The 25,405-nt window shown below is 44.4% G+C and overlaps 3 protein-coding genes across 6 annotated transcripts in view; 2 read left to right on the forward strand and 1 right to left on the reverse strand.

Annotated features, from left to right (window-relative positions):
* Nucleotides 1-7,961: 7,961 nt before the first annotated feature.
* On the reverse strand, nt 7,962-13,713 carry JCHAIN (joining chain of multimeric IgA and IgM). The gene is made up of 4 exons (XM_042871390.1): nt 13,612-13,713; nt 10,827-10,962; nt 9,862-9,942; nt 7,962-9,375 (listed from the first exon to the last, which is right to left on the reverse strand). Exons 1-4 carry the CDS (start codon nt 13,670-13,672, stop codon nt 9,174-9,176), a joined length of 480 nt encoding a protein of 159 aa, XP_042727324.1. The 5' UTR covers nt 13,673-13,713; the 3' UTR covers nt 7,962-9,173.
* A 4,312-nt stretch (nt 13,714-18,025) lies between these two features.
* UTP3 (UTP3 small subunit processome component) lies at nt 18,026-19,711 on the forward strand. Its single transcript, XM_042871497.1, has one exon. The coding sequence runs from the start codon at nt 18,063-18,065 to the stop codon at nt 19,638-19,640; it is 1,578 nt and encodes a 525-aa protein (XP_042727431.1). The 5' UTR covers nt 18,026-18,062; the 3' UTR covers nt 19,641-19,711.
* Nucleotides 19,712-23,590: 3,879 nt separating this feature from the next.
* Nucleotides 23,591-25,405, forward strand: part of RUFY3 (RUN and FYVE domain containing 3) — a 52,878-nt gene continuing 51,063 nt past the window's right edge. For 3 of the 4 annotated variants that reach the window (XM_042870934.1, XM_042870935.1, XM_042870938.1), the window contains exon 1: nt 23,629-23,658. The gene's annotated coding sequence lies outside the window, so the exon portion shown is untranslated. Of the gene's footprint in view, nt 23,659-25,405 lie in introns of all 4 variants that reach the window. The other variant, XM_042870936.1, reaches the window with a different exon arrangement.

Below are 25,405 nucleotides of genomic sequence, written 5' to 3' on the forward strand. Positions count from 1 at the left end.
ATGTGAAAATATGGTTGTGTATGGTGAAAAGCGACCTGTCTCAATTATCCTAAAAAGCAGCACAGTAAAATCTTCATACACAGCTCCGTGGAACAAAAGCAAGAAGTCCAGCAAAATACAGGTCTGTCTTTCCCACCTCAGTCCTCAACAGCAAAGCAGGAGGAATTACGTTGTGTGCATAGGGCGCTGTCTGAATCAGATGTGCTCTACAGTGCTCTATTTGTGTTTGGAAAAAAGTATCTCCATGTATGGGAACTGCTGAGTCACGGCCTGAACCTCTGATTGATCACCTGAGGTGAGCCATGAGTCAGCCAGAGGAGCACAGGTGAAGGCAATTCACCTGTGCTGCAGGAAGGGGTGGAGCCAGGCTGCACCCCTCCTAGACCTATTTAAGAGCTGGCTACCAGTGGGGAAGGATCTCTTCTGGAGATCTGCTCTGCTGCAGTTTTGTGAGTGGGCCTAGGATACAGGTAAGCTTTCTCTCAATTCTCTTTTTGTTATCATAATCTGCTTTGCTAAACTCTCTTGTTTATTTTTTAGTTGTAACATCTTAATATTCATTGATTATACAGTGAATTTCCAGAATTTTGTTACTTGAATGTTGTAAGCAGAGGACTGTGATTAACTACAGACAAAATTGTTTTCTTTTAAGTTATTATTATTGTTATTATTATTTTTTACTACCAGTACTTCACAAAAGGGACGGAGAGGAGAGTGAGCAGTCTGTTTTGGAAATGGCAGACTTCATGCTATAACATATAAGAGGTCCCCTGGGTGTGAAGCATCTCAGTGTATATTTAGATTGCCCCAGGGGGATATGCTGCCCTAAGGCTTGGATGCAGTAAGATGATGGAAGGTTGATTAATTGAGTTCGGAAAAGGGAGTTGGGTCTCTGTTCTCAAGATCAGGCAACAGCAGTGCTCTCCCAAGCTGTTCTTATTGGAGCAGTGGTGTCATGAAATAAGTAGTTGTACTGAGAGGAGGAAATAAAAGCTGATTTGTAGTACATCAGATTGCCATAGAAGATTACAGGGACTGGAAATGGAGCATTATTCCAAGAACTGGCAAGCAGCCTATGTTGCAATCAATGCTTTAGAAACTTAGGAAAGAAGTCTATAGCTTGAAGGTTCTGGACTATGAACAGCCTTAACTGTTAGTGTACTTGAAGAGATTTGCATGTTGCACAGTCCTTCACGCAGCCTCTAAAAGGAATTTGTTCCATAAGGTATTCTTTAACAGATGCCTTTTTCTTGGCTTACAGCTCTTCAATGAGGACACTGGTGTGTTCAATCCCAAAATCTTATTTAAGAGTAAGGCTCACTGTGAACAGGAGAACCAAACTCTTCAAGAGGGGCAGGATCAAATGGAGGACAAGCAAATGAAAGTAATGAGTTGCAAGATACTGGCATGGTGAGTACAGGAAAAGATGAGGAGAGTAATACAAAGGCTCCTCAAATGTTCTTTATCTGAGGTGAGATGTGTGGAGAAAAAAGAAACTCGTTTCTGTGGGGAGGTTTGATCAGAATTTGAATGATACAAAGCCAAACTGGGTACAGTGAACCCTCTCAGCTGGTGCTGATTTAATTAATTTGCTTGCTGTCTATATCTTTGTCGAAGGCTTGGTGTTCCTATGAGCATTTTCTAAAATTTTACCTCTTCAACCAGCACTTTCCAAAATCTGTCATGGGGATGATTTTCATTAAGCTATGTCCCTTCAACTGCCTTAGTGATACTAGTGATAAATTAATTGATATCTCACAACCTGTTCAGAAAGAAGTCATGATTACTTCTGGGTGTTACAAAGCCATGAGGAGTCAGCTTCCTGCTGCTGGTTAATTTCACAATCTGAACCATCTTAGGCAAAATATAATCACTCTCGTTTTGTCCCTAGGCCCTTTCAGCAATTAAACACTATTCTGACTCTCAAAGAATAAACCTCACATATCTCCTTCCCAGATTTTCTAAAAAACAAAAGGCATAATGATGAGAAACATGTATATCTAAGCCTTCACTTTTAAGAATTTTCTATTTCAAAAATGGCAGGCTATTTCCCAACTTTTCTCATCCAAACCTTGATTGTCTTGCTAGATCTAGCAGGTGTGACCCTAATATTTATGAAGATGTTATTTACAATTAATTCAAATAGCTCAGACTATTCCTGGCAAAAACCATGCCACATCTGGTGCTTAACTGCACCATCTTTAATACAAAGACGTATAGTTATATGGTTATTGTCTAGTAACAACTATGTAGTCACTACTGTTGTAGCTAATTAAGGGACGTTTCATCTTTTATTACTTTAAAACCTGCAGCACCCAGGAGTCTCAAGGCAAAAAAAAACAAGTGCTTCTCTTTCCAAGAAGAAGGTAGCAGCAAGAGAAAAAGAGGCCACACAGTGTGACCCAGCTCCACTTGGCAAATATGTAAAGCAAATAACCAAGCATTTTTGTGATTGGGTTATGTCTTTGGTAAGTAAAATAAAACTGCTACTGTCTGTTCTTTCATTTTGAAAATCTAATTACTTTGTTTAGGACAAATGTCTATAGGTCTGAGAAGTGAAAACATGGCTTTGGGTACATGAATCCAGTAGTCAAAGTCAGAAACATAGCTCTGTGTTGTGACTGAGAGGGCTCAGCCCACTGAAATGTGAAGAAAGTAAATATCACGGTACAAAATCACTGCAGAGTAAACTTGCTTCAGAAAGGTTTTCTAGGGAATCCACCTATGTTCAAGTTGCTATTTGACTACCTCACCTGGGAGCAGTTCTCATTTATCTGAAATGTGTACTTCATTTATTAGCTCCAACACTGCACTAGTGTGGCCTCACTGAGCACTGTGTGCAGTTTTGGGTGGCGTAGTACAAAAAGAACATAAAACTACTAGAGAGTGTTCAAAGCAGGGCTACAAAGATGGTGAAAGATCTAGGGAAGATATATGAGGAGTGGGTGAGGTCTCCTGGTTTGTTCTTCCCAGAGAAGGGGAGACCGAGGGGCCTACAGCTTCCTCACAGGGGCAGGCGCTGGTCTCTGCCAACAGTGGTGGGACCCAAGGAAACAGCATGAAGCTGCCTAAGGGGAGTTCTGGTTGGATATCAGGAAAAGTTTCTTCACCAGAGGGTAGTCAGGCACTGGAACAGGCTCCTCAGGGCTGTGGTCATGGCCACAAGCTGCTGGAGCTCAAGAAGCATCTGGACCACACTCTCAGTCATATGGTCTCGCTTTTGGATGCCCTTTGTGGAGCCAGGGGTTGGACTCTGTGAGCCTTATGGGTCCCTTACAATTTGGGGTGTTCTATGATCATCGCTGTGGTGCAAATGCAAGCACCTGACCAGGGTTTAGTTGTACTGGAAGTTGAGGTTTTAGGAAGGAAATATGTGGAACAAAAAAGTAGTAAGATTATGTTGCTTTTTTTTTTTTTTTTTCCTGCTCTGAGATTTTTCATTATGCTGCTCTTCTAGGGAGGAGGGAACTGGAATATTGATGAAGATGCACTCAAAAGTTTGTTCAGCATCAGCCTTGGAAGGGAGGTCACCCTCCCTACACCTTTCTGTGCAGTGAAACTCTGTGTACAACCAGAGCAGTCAAAAAGCCAAGAGGCTTCACCTCCCAAGATTGCTGTCAGGAGTTCTCATCAACTAGGGTGCCTGCCATGTCAGGTTAAGGTAAAAGAGCCCACATTCATATTTACTGAAGTCTATCTGTTCTGGATGACGTTTGGCTGAGGTTACCTGCTGGAGCTGAGGAAGGAGCCTGGTTTTCTGAAGCACTTGTGCTTTTCTATGTACTTATCTTAGGGAAACAGTGCACATAAAAAAGAACTCTTTAGTCATGGTTACTTTTTACATGCAGCAGAGCAATAAAATAGGAGAATGAGACCGAAGAGTACTATTTAAGGTATAGCTATACAGTCTTTTTGCTGGTCAAACTATAGAGAATTCCCAGCAGTTTTACTTGTATCCAAAGCCAGTTAAATAAATGGAAAATCTGGATCAGTGTTGTGTGACTTTAGGATGAAGTCTGGTACACTATGTCTGACATACCTCAAATGCAGTTTGTTAGGTGTTCGGAGTCTCTTAAATTTCTTGGTCCAGAGTATGCTTGTGGCATTGATGTAGGAGTGCAGGGAAAGTGGTGAAGGTGGAAACAACTGGAGGACACTGAAGCATTGGACCATGACTATAAAGTCCCCATCTTTCCTGTTAACTGCATTTCTTGCTGTCCTTTATTTTAATCACTGAATACCTAGAAAAAGGCTATAAGCAGCTGAGGTAAGAACTTGAGGATTTTATAGAAAAGATCTGCTAAGCAATTTTAGGTAAGTGGTCAAAGTTAGGCCAGTTTTGGGATAATCTGAACACTAGTATTTCTATAATCTCTTAGTCCATGAATTCTGTTTTGAAACAAAAAAAGCATTTATTCAGCCTCTGATTCCCAAAGTGTAAGCCTCACAGACCTCCTTCCCAGGTTTTCCACGCAATGAAAATTAATAAATAATTTTAAATTATTAAATAATGTTTATATCTTAAATAAACAATTGATGTTCAGATGGCTTGAGACTAGAGACACCCAATAGCAGCTTGTTTGCTCCTGTGGGAGTGGAAAGGGGGAAAAAAGTGGAATGCGAAGCACCATTTGAGTGGAAAGGTAGCATGAATGTAAAACTAACATCTATCTTTTGACATAGCTATGGAAGAGCTTATGTTATGATGGGAGCATCTCTGTACTGTGTTGTGCCTGACAGCTGCGAACAAGTATAGAAGTGACCATGTCATCCAAGCAGAGATAGCCATGGTTCAAACAGGCTCAGTCAATATAGTTAGGTTGTGATTTCATGGCACTCACATGAGCAATAGCTCTAGAAGACACACAGTTACAAGTCAAGACTTAGTTGAAGTAAATTAAGTCTAGTTCTTATAATGCACTTAATAGTATTTGTGGCCAAAAAGCACTCACATGCTGAAAGCCAGCAATTAGTATTTTAGAACGATTTAGGGTGTTTTTAACTTTGTTTTGCAATACTAAAATAACTGCCTTTAGAAAGGAGCTGGATTCAGCTGTGGTACTGTGCCTACCCAAATTACTTTAAGGAGTGGTGAGAAATAAAGGTTGCTAGCATTGTACTTCAATGTTTTTATGTGTTGGCTGAGTTGAAAGAACAGGCAGGCTTATTTTTCAACTGATGGGTTTATCTTAGATCTAGGTTTATTTTCATCTTTATAAAATTATCTCCGTGCTTGTGCTGTGTGCACAAAAGGGAAGCAGGACGTTGTTCGTGCTGTAGGGGGCGCTCCTTCCAAAGGTAAAGCTGAGTCGCTCACGACGAAAACCGTGCCCGTGCAAGGGGGCTGCCTATAAAACAGAGGAGAAAGTTTTGCGAAGTGGGTGCCTGGGAATAACTGCGTGCAGGAGAACATCAAGACAAAGGTCTTGGTTGTGTTAATTTTGCCTAAAAATAAAAGCCAAGAATAGAAGTCCAGCTAATTTTGTCCACCTCCTCCTGGAATTACACTGCATACTATTGATGGGAGGTGTGATTACTTTCATAGTAGTGACTCTCCTTTCTTTCCTTAGCAAAAAATGATGGGGAGAAGTGACTTTGTCTAGCATGGGGTATCAGCTTTACAGGGTTGTAGATCATAATTTGCAAAAGACTGCAAGCTCATTAAGCAACCTTATTTCTTTCAAAAGTACAAATTAAATCTGAATTAGAACGCTGCAGTTGTTGGTAGATTAGTTACAACATCTGGACAGATACGCACCATGTAGTTTATTTAGGAATGTGGAACCTGTACGTAAAAATGAATTTTGAATGTTTTTTCATCTACTCTGGAAATTGATTTAGGGGATAGAAGTCGCACAGCTCTACAGTACGCAGGCCTTTAACGAGTTCCTGGAAAGAAAGGGCTACCGAAAGCCTCAGGTGAGTCAAGAGAATCTGCTAAGGGTGTTTGTTGTCTGTGCCTCCATTTCATCGTGCTTGTGGCTAATGCTGTGTCATCCCAAGGTCTTGGCTATAAAGTTACCTAGATCTGGGACCTCTGGTTCCCCTCTCTCCTGTGTGCTGGAGATTATGGAGGGGGTGGGACTGTTGTACTCACAGACACTGCAGCGTCATAATGCATCCAGGGGCACAGATCATCAGGGGAATTTGAAAGTGGTGCTGGGACCACTATAGCAGGACACAGTACCATGATGGCAGCAAGTAAACAGGAAAAAGGTTTCTTTCTCTGGGGGCCAATGAAAGGAGTGCACTGAGTTTGGTTTCACGTCATATTTGCAATATTTGCAACTGTGAACATTGTGTGCACCGGCTTGTTGACCCTTTTGGTGTTGTCTTTGGCTCTTTCTTCAATTGCTCTCTAACATCTATTATTTGAGTCTGTTAATCGCATGTTTAATCTTTTTCTTTCAGTTCCTTCTGAAAATGCTGGCTGGGAGAAATTATAGTGGAACTCAAGAGAAGATGTTCAAAACTTTTGAGAAGTGATGACCAAAGAGATAAGATGAGAGAAGCTTCTTCCACTACTATTAACACAGATTTCTAAATTCTCTTTAAATGAACAGAAGCTAGTAGCTGAGCTGTTCCTTAAATATTCTTACATTAGAGTAAGCATAAAGATAGTTTTGAGGGTTTTTTTTTTCTGAAGTAGAGAAGTAGTTTGAAGATCAAATAGTTGGCATAAGCCATTTAGATGTCTTAGCTGTTCTTAGGTTGGCTGAAAGGCACTCGTGCTGTAACATACTGACTTAAAAGTCCTGGACTACAGTCAGCTTACCACTTTTTAAGCATCCACATTGTACTTACTGCTTCAATCTATATTACCAGCATCACTGTGAAAATGAATTGCAGATTTAGACCTGTTTTAGAGATGAATTAAGTTCTGCAAAGGAGAAGGTGTTGGCATCTCATATTTTATATGAGGGGTTTCATATTTTAGATGATTTTTCAGCATTGGATGTACAAGCTGAGTCACTTGCTGGATGGATACCAATGAGAAAGGTTCCATACTACAGGCTTTCCGTTGTGTGTGGCACCTTATAGATCAGATGAAGCTTAGGGACTCAGAGCTCTAGCAACTGAGGCTTCAGCTGATGCCTGTTCATCTGCCAACTATTGTAGCAGTTAAATAGGAGTCCCCATTCACTTACTCAATGTGATCGTTGCTGTATCTGAGCCCAAGTTGTATCCAACACAGTCGCAGGCAGTCTGCAGCAAGGCCCAGAGCTGAATTTTGTCTCCCAAACCAACCTGCTCTAGTGACCATCTACCCCACTCAGTTGGGAAACGTCTGCTTCAGAACTTTCAAGATCAACATTTTTGTGAGACAAATTTCAACAAGCTGAGTACCTAATCAATATATTCTTCTAGATAGCCATGTCAGTACACTGCAGAATTTTTTTGTCTCAGTTTCTTATTTCTTTGAATTGGCTGTCTTTTGCAGGAAGGAGGGGGAACGCTGATATTTTTCCAAGTTCATTTTACTTAGCTATGGTGTATTGTTAATTTATACCTCAGTCCAATTTCCTCTTTTGCCTTCCAGAACTAGGCCTCTATAAGATTACTTTATCTTTAGGAAAGCTATCTTCCATACAAATTGAGTTGAGGAGCCCCCAGTATACCCAAATGGTAGATTTTACCACAGCGCAGGGAAATTCTCACCTGCAGATCGTAATGTTTAGGGGGATTTTGGGTGTTATTTGGATTTCTAAATCCCAGTCCTGCACAGAATCAGGGTGCCTTGAAGCTGCACTTTTATGCAGAGCTGATGCTAAAATAATAAATCAGTTCAACCTCTATCTGTCATAGGTTCATCAAGTGCATTGTAATATTTCATTCTCAGTATTTCAGGAGCCTTCATCTGAAAGTAAAGCAGTTGCTGGGGGAGAGTTTCTTGTGAAGTAGGCAATAATATAATTATAGACTTGGCTTTTTCTTATGAACACCACTGGAATGTAACAGACTGCTGCAGAAAGAAGTTTATTTAATGTTGAATTAACAAAGCTAAAACTATGATTTTTTTGTTGTTGTTTTGTTATTGCAATAATGTGTGCAGCCACAGAAGGGCTTTTCAGAACAGCCTAAGACTTTGCAATCAACTTCTGCCAACACTGAGGAACATGTTAACCATCCCAAATACAACAACAGGCACCTTACACACTCACATATATTATGTCTATGGGCAATATCAGATGTAATGCATTTAAATGCAATGGACAATACAGAATCAGCTCCTTTATTTGGTGGAGGTTTCTTATATGAACAGAAAAAAAGACAGTTGTAGAAAAGGGAAGGAATCTCTAACTGGGGCCCCTGCTCTTGCAAGTGAGGCAGCTTCATAGGATTTTTTTTTTTTTTTGCAGCTCTAAATGCAAAACAAGGAACAACAAATTCAAGCCAGCTTGATTGTGTTCAACCTCAATTGAACTGAGAACACATCACTGTCAGTGAGTAAGTGTGGGAAATGAGAAAAAATGTACGTATGGTTTAGTATTGCTGAAAGAGCCGGGATCTTGGCACCTACTTTCTGTATCTAAGTGAAGACTGTAAGCTTACAATAGCCATAGCACTGGGAGGATATAGAATGCTCAATTACAAAAGGGAAAAAAAAAAGGTTGAAATCTGAATTCAGTCTCATGCCTTATTTTTCTCTCAAAGATGATTGTACAATAGATTTTAATAATGACATAAACTACTCTAAATTAATGGAAGTGTCTTGTGTAATGGTTGCACAGAGGTTTGCATTACATTGTTCAGGAAGCAACCAAAATAGATGGACATTTTGGACATTTCTGCTGATGTCCATGGCAGTCTTAATCAGACTGATGGAAGATGGTCAGAAAACATTCTTTGTTGTTAACTAGCTTTTTCTCTTGATTTCAGAGGATTTAGTGAATTATAGCTGCTTGAGGGGTCTGGTTTATCTATCTGATGATAAAGTCTTAAGACATAATGATATTGCAATATCTGCTCGTATCAGGACAGGGAGAAGAGAATCTGACAACCAACAAGTTAGGGATGATATGTTCTTGATATTGAAAAATGACATGAAGCAAGCTTGCATTATTCTGGGAGCTGATATTTTATACGCTGTCATCCAGGTACTACAGTGCTAAACATGGTCTGGTGGTAGGAAAACAGAGTGAAACGAGGTGTTAGGATAGCAATGGATTGAGCTAGTCGGCATAGCAGGATGTTGGTGTCAGCGCTGCTTGAATTTGCTTTGTTTCCCCATGGTAGACAAATGGGATGGTTGTGGTGTAGCACTTGTCCCTGTCGTAGGTGTAGCAGGTTTCTGGCTCGTTGCAGGAGGTGCTCTGCTGGGCCTGGTATGTCTCTCCTCCCAGCTCAATTTCTATGGGATCACATTTTTTGCAGCTGGAAGAGATAAGGAATAGAAGTATTATTCAGAGCTGTGATTAAGACACCTCTGACAAAACTGTAGTCTTTCTCTCTAATTTGACAGCTGTAGTTAGCTGAGTACTGTGGCCTTTCCAAGCCATGCATTCTTTGGAGCAACTCCCAGCCTGATGTTTTCGGTGTATCAAACTGCAATTCACCAAACTGGCCTATAAAAAGGAGGATTAAAGATGAACTGTGTAATTTCTTGATATTTAAGATTTTCAAGAAGGAAATGGGTCAGCATGAGACTTTACCTGGAAATGCAACGCTTTTATTTTTAATCACAGATGTAACAATTTCTTGACTTACAATGGAATACACAAACAAGGCTCTAAAAGGAAAACTTTCCTCTGTGATGCTCCTTCAGATTATCAGCTATCCTTCAAGATGTTTGTGAGCCACTGTGTGCAGTGCTGGAGGATAGGGTGTTAGGAAATTAATTTAGCAAAGAGAAATACTTACAGTTCAGTCATGCGGTAGACAAAATTGGTTCTTAGTGGGGATGTGGGATCAGAGATATTCTGTCGGCTCTTGAGTGGGACACTGGAATGGAGGAAAGAGAATTGCTCCTGTGAAAACTACTTGTTATACAGGGGACTATTCTGCTTTGATGACTTCTCAACTCTCATCTTGTTTGGGTTATTTCCTTTCTGACTCTTCTCCAGAAAGAAGTCTTGGCCTTTCTGCACCCCCTGAAGGCAAAATGTTGTTTTAACCTGATTTTCAGGCAGCTTTGGAGGCTGTTATACTCTCCCTAAGAGTAATGCAGCAATTTCTGAAAGTGTTTCCTTTCACTAATGATGCTTTCAAGGTGTCAGTGCCTATTTTCTTAAAATCTGAGCTGGCAGAGTCCTGTGAGACTTTGACAGAGGTATTTAATTATTATTTCTCCTGTTCTGAGTTCTCTGAGCCTGAATTGTCCATTCCATTTCCAAGAGAGATACCTCTGTCAGGTTTATGTGAATGAAGAGGACAAAGTCTTACTCCTGGTCTGAGATCTGCCTCATAGAGCTGACCTTTCCTGGTAGTAGTTTTGTCATTAATTAGTTTTTCCAGGCTACAAAACTACAGGCTTGTTAACACAAATCAAATCTGAAAAGGAAATTGCAGTGTCACTGGCCCGATTTTGTTTCGGATTAGGTGAACTGTATAAATGTTATTCTACATCCACAGCTTATTTTGTGAAGCTGCTACTTGGCCCCTTAAAAGATCGAGATCCTTCTTGCAGCTGAAGGAATAAGCACCACATAGTTGCACGTGAGGTGATTAAGCCTCAGATGGGAGCAAAAGGAGTTACTGCAGAGTGGCATAGTAAGCAGCCCATGGGAAAAACAATGGGACATCTGAAAAAATGCAAACAGAAGAAAACTCTTGCAACACACATTCTCCTGCTCACCACCTCCATGTAAGACTTGTCTGCCACTTACATGATACGTATGTTTCTCTCCAGGACTTCTTCCTCAGGATTGTCTTTGGAGGGGACGAACTTTGAGGTCACTGTTACGCACTTACACTTGTTATTAACCAGCACACGCTCCTCACCATCATCATTCCATTCATAACCTGCAAGCACAGGATATGCAATCTCAGGTCAAAACAGGAAAACTTTGCAACTCTGTCACAAAGCAAAGTGATGAGGACCTCAGATAGGATAGGATTTTTAAAGTGTAAAGTCAAGGTCACAACAAAAAGCCTATTGACAAAAAAGTTCTCTGTTCAGCCAACAATCTGCTTCTATATGTAGAAGGGATGGGAGTGCCAGGGAGGAAATAGGAAAGCTGACCACTGCTTTTCTGACAATGGAGGCAAAGCAAAAGGGATCTGTCATGAAATGCATGCCTCCAGCTATAGGAAGCCAAACTCCAATTTTCACAATTGCCTCTGCTAGGAGTTTACCCAATTTCAGTATCGTGTACCAGGTCTGTTTTAGCTGTGCAAACCCTAGTTGGGATCTGACTCTCTAAACATCTGTGACCATGTCATCACAGCGTATGTCAATTTTTCTTCACTGTGTTGTCCTCTGTATTCCTCTGGGAGCCAATGCCAAAAAGCACTGGAGGATGCAGCAGGAAGGCAGCCTGATGAAGTGACCTTGGAAGTCAAGTAGCCCTTATAATACCCTGGTTTATACAGAAAACTCCAGTCCTGACTTTCTGACCTTCAGTTTCTAATGAAGTTGCATTTGGCAGCTGTGGAGCTGACTCAGATAGAAAAGAGCCAGCCTGGGTATGTTTGTTTCCCGTACTCTTAGCAATTTATTCAATACGAAACTCAGTCAAAGCAACATGGCCAAACTTCCCATATGTCGCCCAGAGGCTTTATGACTGCTCCTCTTGGCATGCAATGCCTTCTTCCTTAACAAGCAGGCAAATGGATTTGAAATAACTTGTTTTCTCCTATCTGTTTTTCCCCAGCAGCCTCTGATATCTCCAGGTATTGAAAAAATGGCCTCGCTTTTATATATGCGCTCAGTCACACCCTTCTCAGATGGTCATTTTCACATCCCTCTGTATTTGCTACTGCTCTCAGGGGTTTCTTTGTCCCAATACATGCATGTGTCTGTTTAGTCCTTTTATAGCAAGGGCTGGCTTTTTCTGTGTTGTACCTAACCCAGTTGGTTATCTCTACGAATACCAATTGCAAGGCATGCAGAACATTAAGTCCAAGCTCAACTCTGATTGCACCGTGCCACCACTGATGGAGAAATCCATAATATGTGACACAGATGATAATTATTCACAATTTAATGGTAGTTATCTGGCTTTGTACATCTTCCATTCTCTATTGCTTTGTATGTTTCCTTTCTGCTAACACTACTGGAACACTTCTCTCTAAAGTGGGAGGGGGCCTTTTGCTTCTTTGTGTTTTGTTCTTTCTTTCTTCTTATAGAAAGTCTCTAGTTCCTTGTCCTTCACATAGATCTTCAGGTGTCTGACACAACACAGCGTGGTGTACAGTTCTTCTCAGATCTTAATCTAAACTCAGCATTTGTCAGATCCTATTGACTTTAGGAATTGTCCCAAACCTTTTGGGAGTATGCTTTAATTTATCTTAATCATAAAATGCTATTAACAAATGTATTTTTATAATTATACAAAGATTTTTTTTTTAGGCTGTAGTCTAAAAACATTGCACTGGATTTATTTTCTTCTGTATTAACACTAGATTCAGTGAGCATAAAAGTTAAAGGTGCTCTATATTTTTAAAGTAAAATTATAAAGCTGCAAATAAGATTCCTTTAGGCTTATCAGCAATGATTCCATTAATTGCCTAGTAAAATCACTTTGGCGAAAAGACAGATAAAGGCAAAAATTCCTTTTTCTAAATGTTTGCAAGTTGGATCTTCTAGTGCATGGCTTCCTGCAGTCTGATGTTCCCTCCCTCATAAATACTTATGCAGAGATTTTGATTAAAAACTCTCATCTTTTGAAATGTCCTGCAGTATGCTGTGATGCACACAGGATGATACACAAAGTCTAGCAGCTGCATTTTGAAAAAGCAAATTAATTCTAAAAATCTGTTCAAACTGCTGTATGTGGAAGAAGCTGCTTCGTTAAAGCACAAAGAGGCTCAGTTGGACAAAAAAAAAAAAAAAAGGATCTAAGTAGTACAATCATTACTGCTGTAGCTGTGTTATTAACATCTTACTACCATGCAGTTATAACACATGTCATAGGAAGCAGGGCTTTTCAAGGACCTGCCTGGATTGCTGTAAGTTGCCCTCTTCCAAAGGCTGGGGGAACACAGGCATGCTGCTGGAGTAGTTCTCTTTAAACTGATCAACTGCATAAATGAAGATGACTTCAATCAGAAATGAGTTGGCCACAGCCACGTGATGGGAGCACCAAGCGGATTTTAGAAGCTGTAAAACCTTGCAGGTAAGTCTTGCAAGCTTCCTAGCATTGCATAGAAACAAGCATGTATTTCTGTGGTTTGTTGCTCAGAAATATGATTAAGAATGGCTAATTATAAAAAGACTGCTGACTAGCTGCAAATTTAGGCTCAAGACAGGAATTAGAATCACACTGCTCTGTGGTGGAGGAAGACAGAGATGTCTTAGCATCACTGAAGCAAAACTTCTTGAACAGGCATTAGAGTTTGATTTTTTTTTTTTTTTTTTTTTTTTTTACTGTCCAAATTACAAAAAAACCATACAGTGCACCTCCCTGACCCTTTCTGCTCAGTTTTCCATGGATTTTGTTTCTCACCTACCTGCCACAAGGACGAACCCCAGGGAGATGGCCAAAATCACCCACGGCAAAGAGCTCTTCATCTTGCCTTCGCTTCTTTTGAAGAATGTGAGTGGAGAGCATGTGTCTGCCTATAAGGGTGCGTGCAAATGATACAGCTATTTGTTTCCTAAAATAAACAGCCCAGCTGGCTAGCTTTGACACTGGAAAATGTGGCTAGGGGACTGAAACCAGTCATGTTTCATACAGAGAGACCTCTGTCTTTCAAAGGTGAATGGGGGTAGGGGCTGGCGCTATCACTGTGCACTTTTATTCTGTTAATCACCAACATGCAGCATTTTTGAGAACCAAGGAGTGAAAAAACACCCTGGTCTTTAGGGGCCAATTTACTACCACAATTTACAGGTGCTCTCCTACCTGAGATTGATTGTGAGTTAAAGAAATCACAGAATCACAGAATTGTAGGGGTTGGAAGGGACCTCCAGAGATCATCGAGTCCAACCCCCAAATGTCCAGATAGCCAAGGAATGGGAGTTCTTGCTCTCTGGTTTTGAGAAATCAGACTTCAGTCATTGCAGGGATAGTTTGACGTGCTAGGCTTCAGGATCAGAATCCTTTTTCCACCAGATGCTGTGCAACTTATTTTAAGAGCCTGACCTGCACCCAAGGCTTTCAGTCAAATCAGACAAGATGAGAGGTGGGAGGGGTAAAAGAAGCAATAGCACGGCAGGGGCAAAGCTGGGCTCTTCTTCCACGCTCTGCCTACTGCTTCTAGGACTCTCTTTCTTAGTGAATGGAGAAGGGGCTCTATGGGATGTGTGATACATAGAAGGCTCTGCATAAGGTCCCAGGCAACTGTCCCCCCAGTGAAAGGGGCCATTTTCAACTCCCTTTTACAAGGGATTTCAGACACTTACAATGAAATAAAAACTCCTTGCTTGTAATTTTATTTAAGGCAGAAGGGTGACAGAGCAAGATATGAAGCTAACAGGGCCATTCTTTGCTGGGTTTTATAGCATTGGTGTTTTGCAAATTTCTGCTAGAGCTGCAAGGTTAGTTTATTCCTGATTAATAGCAGCACACAGCAAATCCTGTGCTCCTCCAGCTTCTTAGGGAGCAGCTATGATGATATGCAGGCTTTTCACACTGCATATGCCAGTCTTGGCTCCCCAGGGCTCTGAAGAAGCTCATATCATTGGTAACATTGCTTCAGACCTTACTAGCCAGCTTCCTAAGCACAGACCTGTTCATAAAGCCTGGCAGCTGCATTCTGAGCTTCTAGTAAGGTGGTTGCATGATGCAAAGAGCTTTTGTGTTACATCAGCAGCACTGAAACTCAAGGCTTCCCTGGGGAGGGAGTGGGTGTCTGTGTGCAAGGAGGGCACTGTCTATGCTGTAATTGGTACATATCTCCTCTTTTAGCCAGGCTCCATCTGTATGGCGAGAAAACTTTTTCTTTCATCTCCTGCATTCCAGAAAGTAACTCAAATGGAGCACTGTGGAGTTTCTTTCTGAAGCAGGAAGACGTCCATCTTGTGCAGAAAGTTACAAATAAATCTGGCTAACCATAGTGAGGAGAGGTAGGGAGGGCAACATCTATCGAAAACACTGTTTTGGTCACTTTTTTTTTCCTTTTTTTTTCTTTTTTTTTTTCTTTTTTTTCTTTTTTTTTTTTTTTTAATCAAAGGAGAGATTTTTTGAACAAGAAAGGAAAATGGTGCCAGTAGAAAAAGCACATTCAAAAGATGCCTTTTCTGGCCTATTTGCATTGATAAAAATATGACAGATAAAATTCAAGCGGATGCATCCACAAGTATTTTAACACTTGAATGGAGAGACTGTGCAGATATCCTGCATAATTCTGATTATTTCAGTGTTTTTCTCTGACTGTGGGTGTTGAGTGTATCTGAATTTCAGTTGCTAAATCTGCACGTCTACATGCACAGTCTCATTAGTCTTTATTTGGTGGCTTGAGAACTGTTTTTAGTCACACTCAGCCACCTGCATTTCTCTGAAGATTTGTGTCTAGATTGTAAATTCCTTAGAAAAGTACTTATTTCATGGACTGTTACTTTTATGGATTATCTCCTTTTTACTGTGCAACACACTAAATAACCCAAAAATGATCTGGGCAAGCAGACATTAAAGAAATGTGGTAGCTGGGGAAAGGCCTGGCAAACCAGCAATCCGGGCTTGAATCCTGGGCTGAGTGGGGAGCTAGACTCCCAGGCTTGTTGCAGGGCAGAGACTACTGAAGAAATAATAGAATTTCAGCTAAGAACCAGCCTCATAGTGTCAGGCTCCCTGTACCCCCAGCTGGCCCAGGATGTGCTAAACTAGGATTTCCCAGATTAGAAGCTAGGTGGGTACCAGGATGTGTGACTGTGTGTCCTTGTGACTTTGGAGGTTCTCTCCAGTTTCACCAGAAGTGGATAATGGTTTCAGCAAGTCCTAGAGGAGATTTAAAAGTCTCTAGGTGATATTTCATTTGTGCTCATTAAAAAACAACAACAACAAAAACCCACAAACAAAAAACACCTCGAATCGAGAAACCATGTGTCAAATCCATGTAAGTCAGTGAGAATCTAAATGGAAGCTGGTCTGCTGTCAAAGCTTTGAAATTTGGAAGTGCTGACTAATAAACAGGGGGTGTTACATTGCAATTGCATGGAAACATTCAGGGTCTGGGACCCAGTGAAGGCCTGGATTTCTGGAAGTTGCATTTGCAAAAGTTATCTAGAACTTTTACCATGCAGGAGTTGGGTGGGATTCAAAAAGTTGTGGAACGAAGCAGGGAGATTACAAAAGCCTGATGGGCAGAGATGGCTGTATTTTAGAGGCCAGCTAACACAAAATGAAAAATTCTACCTAGGTTTGCCTAACAAGTTTCATGAATGTTATGTTTCACTTACCAGAATCAAGTTATTCTTATTGTCTCTTACACAGCCCTGTTAACCAGAGGAGGTGGTACCTGACAAGTGGCTCTGACAGATTTGAAAAATGTGTATTTATCTGAGGCAAACCATATCTTTGGTTTGTAAGAAAATACGGAATGTATTGACTCACATGAGACTATGTTAAAGCTGGAAGAAGAGACTGAGACTGCTCTGCAGTCAGATCTGCCAGAATCCAAATGAAGCACCGAAAAGTGAGTGAAGTGCACCCCCTTCTAGTTTCAGTTAACTTTAATGCTTGCCTGACATGACTTTTTCCACGAGAATGTGGATGTGGGTAAGTATAAATAACCCAGCACCTGTTCTGTGGCTAGAGAAAAGCACCTGTGCTTGTTTTGCACAGCACTTCTCTTCCTAGGATTGTGTAGCTGCCAAATTTATCGGACCTGGGGGTTTCCCAGACCATACTAAACTCTTTACTGTGCCTCCCTCTGCTCTTACAGCATGGCTGTCTGCATTTTTTTCAGTCCACTTGCATGTGGCTCAGCATTCATGTGATTTCCCAGTGATAAGATGGGAAGTTAGGCTAGGTGCTGTGTACCTGAGAACATAAACAAGCAGCCATACAGGATGTGAATGTAAACATCAGAGAATATAGGCAGCCTTAAAGACCTTCCTGATGAGGACTGGACATGTCTGTCTATAAAAGGGTTAAAAGGGTTGATCCAAGGAGCACAAGGGAAGCAACAGCCTCAAGCAGTGGACCCCGATCCCCAGCAATGGCTCCTGCCAGAAGATGCCCCTGCTCCAGGAGGGCAGCAGTGAAGAGAAGGAGACGGAGAGTCAATACGTGTCCCCCAGATGGGTCCAGGAAGGTTTTTTCACTTCTCCTCTCTGAAACTTTGACCTGGCTACAGAGAACCAAGTAACCAGAAGTTTCGGTGAGCAAGCACACAGATGTCAGATGTGCTATTTTGCTTTTTTTGTTGATGTCACAACGCGAACATAGAGTCAGTGCATTGGGATGTGGCTTTGCTTTTAGATGAAGGGAATCCTCTGGAGAGGAAAAAAAGGCACTCTGCTCTTTCCACACAGCATCACTCATTGCTGGTGTCTGCCAGGGTTGAGACAATCTCAGTGTGGTGCTACGACGTCCCCCAGCTCCTCACGGCTCTGTGTTACCCCCCGTGTGCTACCCCGATATGTGATGGCTGGTGCTTAGGGGTGAGTATAGAACTGCTCCACGCCTGCTGTGAGCTCATACCCGAAGATGCTCGGTTGGAAAGAACCATGTTTGGACTTGCGGCTGCACTCAGTTCTTCCAACCGCAGAACACCTTATCCGAGAGCCAGGCCCTCACGCTGCCTCCAAGCGGGCAGCGCCGAGCACGGCCACGCTCCCCGCCCTGCCACCGGCCTCCCTTACGGCACGGAACTCGAGGCGGCCGGAACCAGCGGGACCGCGCCCGGAGTGGTGGGAAGGAGCGCGACGACGGCACAGGAAGCGGGCCGAGCGGAAGGAGCGCGACAGCGGCGCCGGAAAGCGGGGTCTGGAGCCGTTTCCGATTTCCGGCGTAGCCATGAGGACGCGGCGCGGCACTGTCCTGAGACCGCCACCGGGCATCGCCGACCGCCGCGATGCCGGAGAGGACGACGAGGAGGAAGTGCCCGGCGGAGAGGTGGGCCCCGAGGGCCTGGGAGACGAGGTGGAGGATTTTCACGAGGCGCAGTTTCGGGAGGTGATGGCGGCTCTGGAGAGCGGGCAGGAGGCCGGGGACAGCGAGGAAGAGGAGGAGGAAGAAGTACTGGGGCTGCAGCTGCCGGAGGAGGATGAAGATGATGATGATGAGGAGGAGGACGAGGAGGAAGGTGAACCTGGTGAGGAAGCAAGGGGAGTTGAGTTTTATCTCGACCGCAGTGCGGAGGAGGATGAGGGAGATGAGGAGGAGGAGGAGGATGATGAAGAGGAGGAGGAGAATGAAGATGAGGATGAGGACCTGTCCATGGAGAGTGATTTGGAAGAGCGCAGTAAGGACACTGATCTCCCCCATGAGCTGTCCTGGGGGCGACGCAAACAGCTCTACTACGACACAGACTATGGGAGCGATGCCCAGGCTAAGGGCAAACGTAGCCAGCAAGATGTTGATGCTGAGGAGGAGGAAGAGGAGCAGGAGGCTAAAGTGATCCAAAAGCGGCTGGTGGAGGACTTGGGGGAAGATGATTATGGGCTGGATGTGATCCAGGGCTACCTGACGGAGCAACAGAAAACCCATGATAGCAAGGGGCAGAAGATTGTCAAGGATTTGCAGGCCCTTTCCAAGAAAGAGCAGCTGAAGCTATTGAAGCAGGAGTCTCCTGAACTCCTGCAGCTGATTGAAGACTTTGAAGTCAAACTGATGGAGCTCAAGGATGAGCTGCACCCGCTGCTGCAAATGGTAAAAAATGGCACTATCCCACAGGGGAAAGGCAGTCGCTATTTGCAGACCAAGTATCAGCTCTACTTGAATTACTGTGCCAACATCAGTTTCTACTTAGTTTTAAAGTCAAAACGAATGCCAGTTCATAGTCATCCCATCATTGAACGACTGGTTGCTTACAGAAATATCATCAATGACCTAGCTGTGATAGATCAAAAGTTATCCTCACAGGTTCGCCTGCTTCTGAAAAACTATTACGATAAGAAGGAGGAAAAACTCCGGGAGCGGAAGAAGTTTCCAGTGCTTCTTCAACCAGTTGCTAAGAAAACCAAACGAAAACGTGAAACTGATCTTGCTAATGGCCGGCTTGTTGCTGAGGAACTGGCAGATGAATCTGATCTGGATGGAGAGGCTGCGCTAAAATACTATAAGATGATGGAAGAGAAATTGAAACTTAAGAGGAAGAGAACTGAAGAACAGGAAACACTCGAAGAACCAGTGACAGAAGAGGATCCAAACCAGAAGAGAGGTGTGACTTACCAGATGATCAAGAACAAAGGCCTCACTCCCAGGAGGAAGAAGATTGATCGCAACCCCAGGGTCAAGCATAGGGAGAAGTTCAGGCGAGCCAAGATTCGCCGGAAGGGTCAGGTCCGAGAGGTTCGGAGGGAGATACACAGATATGGTGGGGAACTCTCTGGCATTCGTGCTGGAGTTAAGAAGAGCAGAAAGCTTCAGTGAAACTTATTTCTCTCTGTTTAAGAGAGCTTCAAGTAAGAGTTCTGAATGCAATAAAATTTTTGTAAAAGATACTCTCTTGGTGTTTGTTTTGTTTTGTTTTTTTAATCCTTGAGTGGGAGTTCTCCTTTGAGAGTTTTTTGTGTGCTCGTTTGCTTCTTTTATAGGAGGATGCTTTTCGGAAGGTGCCATCTCTAGAAGTAGTACAGGGTGCCTTCCTCGTTTTGCCTGCTTGTTAGTGTGTTTTCCTCTATTGGAATGACCTGTGCTGTGAATATGGCTTTGAGAGGCTGCAAGGGTTGTGTCAAGCAAAGGGATGGATGTGGATCAGACAGGACTTGAGGGCAGCAGGAGAGAGATGGAAGGTCCTCCAGAGGGTAGGCTGAGAAAAGAACTCGTGGCGGCCAGAACCAACGGGACTGTGCCCAGAGTGGTAGGAAGGAGCGCGTGGCTATCACTGCCAGCATCTCCTTACTGTGCTCTCCTGGCCCATAGAGCTGAGGTATAGAGCTGTGGGGTTAGATATAAATGGTTATGGTATTTTCTCTTAATTTATGCTCTGATTAACTCGTTCTCATACATGTAAGAATTAACTGTTACACTCTCCTGGATATTCTTTCTTTAGTAATTAAGCAGAGGCTATTGCCTTAAATTGCATATGACCTGAGAAACCATTTCCCCTTCTTGAGAATTCAGTGAGAAGCAAAGTGAGGACTCCTCTGGATTGCGTAATTAATTATTCATCAACCATAACTACATTAGCTTAATCTATGATTAATTTGCTAACTGTTGCTTGCTATTACAGATCTAACACAACATTGATACAGGAGAAACAGGTAAGAAGTACTTTTATTTTCACCTTATAGTTAGTATGATGTTATTAGAGAAGCCAAACTATGAGTATGTGAACCCATGACAGGCTAGGTGCTGTATTTAAAATATGCAAGCAGTGCTGAATTTCTGCATACAAAATGCATTTCTATAGGGTTTGATGCAAACCATTCTATCTTAGGCCTTTTCCTGCCCAGGATCATGCTTTCTTGCTGACTGCAGAATGTTTTGTTATTTTTTTTTTATAGCTGTTTGTTAGAGGTGAAAAAACATCAGACACTAAAAGTATGGAAATGGAGGTAAGGAGACCTTTTATAGTCTTTGTATATCCTAAATCCGTGGGGTAAGAGCTATGCATGGCAATGTCAGAGAGGATTTCAGTGGGCTCAAGATTGTAAGTTCTGCTGGCTTCGTTGGTCCTGTATTTGTTTGCCCCCTGCTGTTCACAGGCCAAACAGCAGTTCAGTACTGCTGAATGATCAAAACCAGAGCTGCTCCATTGAAACAGGTTTTTACTGCAGCTCATTGTGAATTGACTCCCCTCCCCATGTAATTGCCCTGGAGGTCTTTGCCTGCCTGCAGAGCTGTGGTGTTTTGTACCACAGGAGGTAATGGAAACTAATGAGGAGTGTTGATGGCAGTGGAGAAGTAAACCTTGTCATTTTTGATCAGCACTGAGACTTGTCTGTACTGTTAGCAGGTCTGTGTGTGGGGAGAGGAAGGGTTGAAAGTATGTGCGGGAGAAAGGATTCATTTCTCATGACCTGAAGTCACAGCAGTGAGTGTTTTAAGATTGAAATTGCCATCTGAAGCCCTGCAGCTGACTTCTCTACAGAAGTTTAGCCACTCAGGTTGGGGTACTTGCTGAATCTTCATTCAGTGAGTGTCACCAATGCAAACATGAGGCTTTCTTGAAGAGGTCACTGAAAATACCTTTTCATTTGAGCAATGCTCTTGCTGACATCATGGCTTTGGGTAAGACGTGTAATACTTACTCTTTCATACTGTAAGCAGCAATCAACAATGTTAGCTGCCTGCTGTTCCCAGAGAAAATGCATGGCTTTGAGTGGGTAATCATGTTAAATGTGCAAGTCTGCTTCAGTATGAGAAACAAGTCTAAGATGTACCATGGAGGGAAACAAGTGCATTTTCCCAAAGTACGTCATTCTATTGACTCTGCACTGGGCTGACAATGGAGGCCACCACTGGCAGTGCTGAGGCTTTGGGAAGAGGTCAGTAAAAGGTAATATGTTAGGGAAAAAGCAGCTTTGGTGGTAACAGATGTTATAGGGGATGTGAAAAATGTCCTGCGGAGAAGCTAACCGATCTCATTACTACAGCATCTGTTCATGCACATTTCACACTTGGTGTGAAAAAGAGAGGCTGATGCACTTCCATAAATTGGCAGATAAGCTGCAAGTATCCTTCGTGGCTTTGTATTCCCTTGAAAAGCTTTAGACATCTGGGAAGCAAAATTCTGGCAACTTCCATCTGAGCAGTAAATAAGGGATATACATTGTGATATTCTTACAGGCTTGCTTTTCCAGAAACATTGGGGTTAAGGCTCAAGGCGAGAGCAGACAGTGCATGTCAGCGTGCCCACTGCAGGCAGCCAGCAGATGGCACAGCGTGTCTCCCAGGACCACTGCACCAACCCGTTTAAATGAAGATTAAACACGGCATTTTGTTCAGTTGGTTGGCTCAGAGATTGGACAAAGCCATAAATACTCCTTTTCAGTACGGCTGTGTGTATGAGTAATCACAACTGTGATTATTACCGTGGGAGGGAGAACATCACAATGTTGCTCTCATAAATGCTTTTTGGAGGTATGTTTTGTGCTGATGTGAAATCCTTGATGGTGGTTAGGTTTTCAAGACCCCTATAAAAACAGATGCATGTGAAACATGGGAAGGACTGTAGGCGATAGTCAGGAAATAAGAAGTGGAGTGAATTGGTGGTTAAAGCACCATTTTTTTGTTCTTTCATCCAGAGTAAGCCTTTGGAAATTGGAACTGAACAACTACAGCAGCAGAGATGGACAGTGCTTTCTGCGTCACAGTGTGAATTTGCTGTTCACACAGGGTAAGGAAAATGCGTTTAACGACTCAAAAGGAAATAGATTTGCTACTGCCTTCATTTTGCTTTTACAGCTGTCTTCCATTGTGTGCCATCAGCAAGAGTTTGGACGTGATTTTACTCTGGCTCACAGTGTCAGTATGCATCTCAAAACCAAACGTCCTGTTAAGGCAGCGGGCACACAGTGTATGATGTGGGGCAGTGCTGGAAGGCAGCCCCCAGCAGGCAGATGTCTTCGGGGCTCTGTGAGATCAAAAAAAGGGAAAAGTGACGCGTTTCATCTTCACCTCAGCTTCCTGAGTGCGGGCTGCTCTAAAGAGCTGACAGTCTCATTCTTTGCTGCTGCTGCCGCTTGCAGCCCCGCGCTGGGACCTCCTGCTGGAGTGAGAGCCCCCGGGCACAGCCCTACGCCCGTGGCTGTATAAGCGGTAAAGGCGACATCTGGGCTCGGTGTTGTCACCTCTCGTCAGAGGATCGGGAAACGCCTTTCCCAGTGCAGTCCTGCCCCCTGGCAGGCCGGGCGCACGCAGAGCGAAGGGCGCCGGCCCGTTGCACAGATAAGTTCCCGCGGGTGGGAGCCCGCCTTCTCGGGCGCCGCTCACGCGCTAAGTCCCGCCTCCCCCTGCCAGGGCTCGGGCCGGCGAGTGCAGCTCCGCACCTCCGGGGCCGCCACCGCCTCCCCGCCCCTCGCACGCGGAAGGCAGGCGGGGCCGCGCGCCGCCTCCCCTCACGCGGCGGGGGAAGCCCGCGGCGGGGTCGGCTCCGGCGCTCCTTCCCGCCCGGGGCGGGGCCGGGGGTTCGGGGCGGCGATGGCGGAGGCGGAGCGGGCGCCTCTCTTGCCGCCGCCGGCGGAAAGTTCCCGGGACGGGGCCGGGGTGGGAGCCGAGTCGCCTCCCGGCATGGAGCGGCGAGCCGAGCCCGGCCCGGAGGAGGCGGCGGTGACAGAGGAGGAGGACGAGGCGCGCCCCGCCTCGCCGCCCTTCTTCCTCCTCTACCCCGGCCATGGAGGCGCGGCCGCGCCGCACGGCGCGTGGAGACCCCCGGCGCCCCGCGGAGGGGCCGCGCTGCCCGTGCTGCTGCTGAGCTACCCGGGGCCCGACGGCGCCGCGGCCCGTGAGTAGCGGCGGGGCCGTGTGGGGAGGTGCCGCGGAGGGGCCTTTGTGAGGCTGGGGCGGGGTGCCGGGGCTGCCCCGCGGTCCGCAGGCGTGAATTAGCAGTCGGTACCTCGGGCTCCTGTGACGGGGCGTCCTTCCCCAAACTCGCCCGTCCCCCGAGGCTGCGGTCGTGGCCTCGCCGCTCCCTCGTGCGGGCGGGTCGGCGCCGGGACGCGGGGTGCTGGCGGGCGGGTAACGCTGGTCCTTCGGCTCGGCGCCGCCGGCGCTGCGGGAGCCGCAGGTTTCTGTCCCTCTCCCGAGAAGCGTCGTGTGGCCCTTCGAGACCTCGCAGCCCGTTTGTTTTGGAGAGAGTATCTTTGTGCTGTTCTCTTTTTGAAGCTAATGCACTTTATTTAGCTATTACTCAGCAAAGCTATGACCGCTGAGACCAAAAGTCGATTTTTGTAACAGGGAGCAGCTGAAATGATTTCCCTTTGTTTTTAGTTACAGGAAGAGCCCCTGCTGCCAGCTGCTGCCTGCCCACCCTGCTCGGCTGTCATTCAGGCCGCTAACTTCCTGTCAAAACCTTCCTTTTTACACACTGATGCTTCCTAATCAGGAAACCTTTCTTCGCTGTAGTTGTGTGATATGTGTGTGAGGAGGGATTGAGCTATTTGAGGTGAAGAGAATCTCTCGTGCGCTTAAAAAATGTATTTCAGCTGCCTGGGGAGGTTGTGAATGCCCCATCCCTGGAGGTATTCAAGGCCAGGTTGGATGGGGCCCTGGGCAGCCTGGTCTAGAATTGAATGTGGAGATTGGTGGCCCTGCCTGTGGCGGGTTGGAGATTCGTGATCCTTGAGGTCCTTTCCAACCCTGGCCATTCTGTGATTCTGTGTTTAGTCTTTATTATGGTACTTCATAACGTTCAAAAACGCTGAATTCTTCTGATTCCTTTGTGGAGGGTCTGTGCAGATGTGTGGAGCTGAGGCACTGAGGTGAGCTTGTTTGCTCAAGATCTCCAGGAGTTAGTGTACAGCCTCGCCACTGAGCAGTGCGTCGTCCTTTGTGTTGGTGTTACAGCGCTGGCTGCCTGCATAAGCTTTGGGAAAAGCCCTAGGAAAGATGTACAGAAACTCCCTTGCGCTTTTCTGTCTCAGAAGTAATAGCTGCCTGCACAATATCAGATGTTGAAGCCCACTCAGTCATAGCTGTGTCTGAACGGAACAGGAGCCACAATTTATTTGCCTGGTGTCATGGACTGTGCTCTGTTTCTTCTGGCACATGTTTTGTCTGCAAGCCAACTTTCTCATTGTGCCTGTTGTTATGTTTTGGTTCTCGTGTCTCTGGAAAAGTGGGCGCTGCTCCTAAGTTCTGCCTATCCACTTGCTGCTTCAGGACTGATGTTAAAGCAGTGGTAGAGCTTGGCTCTGGAGGAGAAAGGAGTTTGTTTTAGTGCTGACCTTGCTTTTGGCTACCTGTAGAGTATGTGGCCTTGCAGATGGTGTCACTCTCAGCACCTCCTCTGAATGGTAGTTCTTCTGTGTGGCTCTGAGACGTGGTGTCAGTAACAGTGGTCTGTGCTATCAGGATTGCTCTGCCTGTGTTGCTGGGGAAGGCCATGGCTGGCCTGCAGACCCTGTGCCACAGGCTCTCCTTCAGTGCCATGAATGCACATTTCCATGGCACGTGACTCTCAGTGTTGACTTCTTTTGCTCTTTGTTCTGCAACCAAAGTAGTCGATCATGTCTGCTTCCCTTGATTCTTCA

Source organism: Lagopus leucura, unplaced genomic scaffold (genome assembly GCF_019238085.1).
Source record: "Lagopus leucura isolate 7727_CA_CO unplaced genomic scaffold, USGS_WTPT01 Super-Scaffold_100004, whole genome shotgun sequence".
In the NCBI taxonomy this organism is placed as follows: Eukaryota; Metazoa; Chordata; class Aves; order Galliformes; family Phasianidae; genus Lagopus; species Lagopus leucura.